The 5010-nt window shown below is 43.1% G+C and overlaps 1 protein-coding gene across 1 annotated transcript; it reads left to right on the top strand.

Moving 5' to 3' along the window:
- Positions 1-2548: 2548 nt before the first annotated feature.
- Positions 2549-4297, top strand: LOC143621893 (uncharacterized). The gene is made up of 3 exons (XM_077093180.1): positions 2549-2962; positions 3526-3545; positions 3640-4297. Exons 1-3 carry the CDS (start codon positions 2549-2551, stop codon positions 4295-4297), a joined length of 1092 nt encoding a protein of 363 aa, XP_076949295.1.
- Positions 4298-5010: the final 713 nt, after the last annotated feature.

Consider the following 5010-nt stretch of genomic DNA (forward strand, 5'->3'; position numbering starts at 1 on the left):
ATGAAGAACCATACTTGCACTTGAGCGAGTTTAATGCTATTTGTGCCACCATCTCAAGTCAAGGTTTCACTGCCGATGAAGTCAAGCTAGTTGTTTTTTAGTTCAGTCTTAAAGATCTAGCGAAGCAGTGGTTCTTATCTTTACCGTCAGCAAGTATTTACATGTTGCAAGATCTGGCTCAACAGTTTTTGGACGAGTATTACACACCACAAAGAACATCCGAGGCCCGAACTCCGATAAAAAACTTTCAGCAAGGGTCGGGCGAAACACTCCATGAAGCTTTCACAAGATTCAAGATGTTATTGAGGACCTGCCCTCATCATAGGATAGCATTGTGGTAGTTGATTAAAGTGTTTCATGATGGGTTATCAAGTGACGATGTGCGTGATCTTCAGTCAATTACAAATGGTCGTTTTTTACCAATGATGAGAACGAAGATTGGCAACATTTAGAACGGCATGCAATGAACTCAAAAAGACAAGCTCAGTCAAAAAGCATGGTTAAAAGGGCGGTTGTGAAAGCCGTGGATAGTGGAGAGTCGGATGATCGTATGGCTTTGTTGGAAAGAAAGCTAGATCAGTTGATGGGGGTAGGAGTGAAAGAGAAAGGTAAGTCAGGAAAGGCGTATCCAGTTTGTGAGGGTTGTGGAGGAATAGGCCATGCAGTGGCGACTTGTGGAGTTGTGATGGAGGACGAAGAAGAGGAAGAAGAGGAGGTGAATTTTGTTCAGGGTGAGAAGCGGTACAATAATGGGAATATGAATTCAAACACCTATCACCCGGGCCTCCGGAACCACCCCAACTTCAGTTATGGAAACCCGAACACACAAGAGAACCCGAATTTTCAAGGTAATTCCTATAAAGCAGGTTATCAGTCAAATCAGAGGCAGTATGGGAATGAGAGGGGTAATGGTCAAAGCGGGTACAATCAAAAGGAGTCGGGGGGTTATAATAAGGGTTATCATAAGAGTTATCAGCGGGGTCAGCAAAGTCAAGGGGCAGCTCAAGGTCAAGGAAGTTCTTCGGGTAACAAGGAAGAGTCGATTAAGGATGTAATGGATTTTCTGAAGCAGATGAAGACAGATCAAGAGGCTTAGAATAAAAGCGTGAATTAGAGATTGGAGCTTCAAGGGAAAGCTAATGATGTGAGAGATAAACAGGTAAGCCAGCTTGTTGAGGAAGTGGCTAGTTTGAAGAGAAATCCATCCAAGTTGCCGAGTGATACCTTGAAGAACCCGAGCCATCAGAGTAGCAGCTCTTCAAACAGTAAGAGTGCCCATGTCAACTAGGTAAGTACCCTTAGGAGTGGAAAGGTATATAAAAATGGGGTAACTCTACCACTTTTGGTTGAGGGCATGGTGGAGGACTTGGGGGAAGATGGGAAGAGTGACGATGAGGTTGAAATTTAACCGAAAAATATACCAAAACAGATAAATAAAGATAAAATTGAAACTGAAATTAAAACAGGAACACCAACTGCCAAGGAGACGGGCCCAATGAAAAAAACCGTTCCGTTTCCTCAGGCGTTGGTGAACCCCGAGACCTCATCGTCACTTAGAAAGAGGGGCCCATAGCAAGAGGAAATGTGGGAAATATTTAAACAAGTAAAAATTAATTTACCCCTCATAGATGCAATTAAACGAGTCCCTGCATATGCTAAATATTTGAAAGACTTGTGCACTAAAAAACGAACTCACAAGTTGCCCAAACAAGTTGACTTAACTGCAAATGTGAGTTCGGTTTTGACGGGTATCCTCCCACTCAAGCTACAAGATCCAGGAACGCCAATTATACTCATTCAAGTGGGCGATTTTAAAATGACTAGGGCGTTGTTAGATCTTGGGGCTAGGGTGAGTATTCTCCAGGGAAGCTTGTATGACCAGTACTACTTTGGTCCACTTAGAAAAGCCGACACCACCGTGGTGTTGGCCGATTTGACACTCAAGCTTCCTAGGGGAATCGTAACCAATGTGATTGTGAAGATAGAAGATTTCTATTACCTGGTTGAATTCCTGGTTCTAGACTACGTGACTGTTGACCCGAAACGACAACCGAACGTGATTCTCGGTCGGCCCTTTTTGGCCACCGCAAATGCTTTAATAAGTTGTAGAACCGGGGTAGTGTACATGGCTTTTGGTAATAAGAATCTTCGGCTTAATGTGTTTTCAAACGTGTCTAACCCTCTGATGAGTGACGAATGCTTCGCGGCTGAAGTCATTGACGGGTTAAACCCTCACGAAAGTGAGGATGATGCCACAGAGGAGTGTGCTATTTGTTGCAGGAAAACAGTTGAGTACGCATTGCAATTGCAAGAAGAAGAAAAAGCAGTGGAGTTGTATGTTGCGAGTATTGGTAAACCGCCATAGTCTCAGCAGGTAGAGACGTTGCCCGATACGATTGATTCAAAGTTGAGACCATCATTGGAGAGTCCGTCGACTGTTGAATTGAAGGAGCTCCCGAAACACCAAAAATACGTGTTCTTGGGGGAAGGAGAGACTTTACCGGCCATCATCGCGGCAAATTTGGAAGACGAGCAAGAGAAGGCATTGATGGAAATCTTGAGAGAGCATAAGGCGGCGATTGGTTGGACGATAGCAGATTTGAGTGGGATCAGCCCATCCATTGTCATGCATAATATAATCAACGATCCCAAGGCAAAACCCGCTCATGATGCACAAAGAAGGTTGAATCCAAATATGCGGGAGGTAGTAAAGAAGGAGGTCTTGAAGTGGTTGGACGCGGGCATCATTTTCCCGATCTCAGATAGCGCGTGGGTAAGTCCAACACAAACAGTTCCGAAGAAGGCGGGTATTCAGATAACCCGTAACAGGAAAGGTGAGGAAATCGCCACCCGACCGGTAACCGGGTGGCGGATTTGTGTTGATTACAGAAAGTTGAATGCGAAACATCTAAGGACCATTTTCCCTTGCCGTTCATTGACCAAATCATCGAGAAATTTGCAGGTTAGAAGTTTTATTACTTTTTAGATGGCTATTCTGGGTACAATCAGATTGCTATTCACCCCGATGACCAACATAAGACCACTTTCACGTGTCCATACGGCACTTTCGCATTTAGGCGAATGCCTTTTGGTGTGTGTAATGCCCCGGCCACCTTTCAAAGGTGTATGATGAGTATCTTTTCAGATATGGTTGGGGATTCACTTGAGATTTTTATGGACAATTTTTTTGATTTTCGGATCATCTTTTGAAAAATTCTTAAAGGAATTAACTAAAGTTTTAAAAAGATGTGTGGAAACGAATTTGTTCTTAAGTTAGGAAAAGAGCCACTTTATGGTTCAAGAAGGGACGGTTTTGGGACATGTTATCTCAAGTAGGGGGGTTGAGGTTGATCGGAGCGAAAATCCAAGTCATATCTAATTTACCGCCAGCTACTAATATTAAAGGGATTAGGGTATTTTTGGGTCATGCCTGTTTTTACCGACGGTTCATTAAGAATTTTAGTGTCATATCTTAACCGTTGTGTAATTTTTTGTTGAAAGATGTGTCATTTGTTTTTAATGAAGAGTGTCTTAAAGCTTTTAATGTACTAAAAAACAAATTGGTGGAAGCCCCGATCTTTTTGTTACTTGATTGGTCACTTCCATTTGAGATCATGTGTGACGCAAGTGATTACGCAGTCGGGGCTATGTTGGGTCATGGGTGGATAAGAAGCCCGTTCCCATATACTACGCAAGCAAAACCCTTTCCGATGCTCAGATTAATTACACCATTACGGAAAAGGAGTTGCTTGTGGTAGTATATGCACTTGATAAGTTTCGATCTTACATTTGGGGGAGCAAGGTTATTGTTTTTTCAGATCACAACGCAGTCAAGTACTTGATGGAGAAAAAGGATGCAAAGCCGCGCTTGATCAGGTGGATTTTACTGCTCCAGGAGTTTGATCTGGAGATCCGTTACAAGAAAGGAAGCGAGAACGTAGTAGCGGATCATTTGTCGAGACTTATAGGACAAGAGGAGGAGGGGAAAGCAAGAGGGCCATCAATGAGTCTTTCCCGGATGAGCAATTGTTTTCCGTTTCAAGTTTGCCATGGTATGTTGACATTATTAATTTTCTTTGTTGCAGATACAATTCCGGAGTTTTGGCCGAGGAAGAAGAAGCAGCATTTCCTCTCGCATGTAAAGTACTACATGTGGGAAGATCCGGACTTGTTCAAAGTTGGTGCGGACCAAGTAATGAGACGTTGCATACCGGAAAGAGGTTCGGATTGTCTTGCATCATGCTCACTCGTCAGCTTGTGGAGGCCATTTCAGCGGCCAGAAGATAGGACATCGTGAGCGCATGTGGATATTATTGGCTCACCATCTTTAAGGATGAAGCAGTGTTTATTAAGAATTGTGTTAGATGCCAACAGATGGGAGGTATTTCGAAGAGGGACGAGATGCCCATGCAACCAATCCTAGTTGTCGACATCTTTGATGTTTGGGGGATTGATTTCATGGGCCCGTCCCCTAATTCATTTGGTAATCTTTATATCTTGGTAGCGGTCGATTATGTGTCTAAGTGGGTAGAAGCAATCGCCACCAAGACGAATGACCATACCGTTGTTTGTAAGTTTGTCCAGTCTAATATTTTTTCACGTTTTGGTGTTCCTCGCATTATCATTAGTGGTGGGGGTTCACATTTCAAAAACTTCAATTTTGGCAAACGACTTAAACGGTATGTCGTAAACCGCCGTATTGCCACTCCATATCACCCTCAAACGAGTGGGCAAGTGGAGGTTACCAAAAGGAAAATCAAAGAAATTTTACAAAAGGAGGTAAGGCCTGATCGGAAAGATTGGTCGAATAAACTAAACGATGCTTTATGGGCTTACCGTACCGCTTATAAAACGCCTATTTGAACCACCCCTTATCGGTTGGTTTACGGGAAAGGGTGTCATTTACCTGTTGAGTTAGCCCATTGTGCTCTATGTCCGGTTAAGAATATTAACCTTGATTATGAGTGTGCAGGTAAATAAAGGAAGTTGAACATATGCGAGCTAGAAGAG

The sequence above is a fragment of the Bidens hawaiensis genome, unplaced genomic scaffold, assembly GCF_021521415.1.
Source record: "Bidens hawaiensis isolate Kalapana, Puna unplaced genomic scaffold, B.hawaiensis_p1.1 tig00002977_1, whole genome shotgun sequence".
Taxonomy (NCBI): Eukaryota; Viridiplantae; Streptophyta; class Magnoliopsida; order Asterales; family Asteraceae; genus Bidens; species Bidens hawaiensis.

Coding starts and splice junctions, on each gene's coding strand:
- LOC143621893 (XM_077093180.1), top strand. CDS start 2,549: ATGGAAATCTTGAGAGAGCATAAGGCGGCGATTGGTTGGACGATAGCA. Junction 2,963..3,525: donor AATCATCGAGAAATTTGCAG/GTTAGAAGTTTT, acceptor TTTTTAATGAAG/AGTGTCTTAAAGCTTTTAAT. Junction 3,546..3,639: donor AGTGTCTTAAAGCTTTTAAT/GTACTAAAAAAC, acceptor GTGATTACGCAG/TCGGGGCTATGTTGGGTCAT.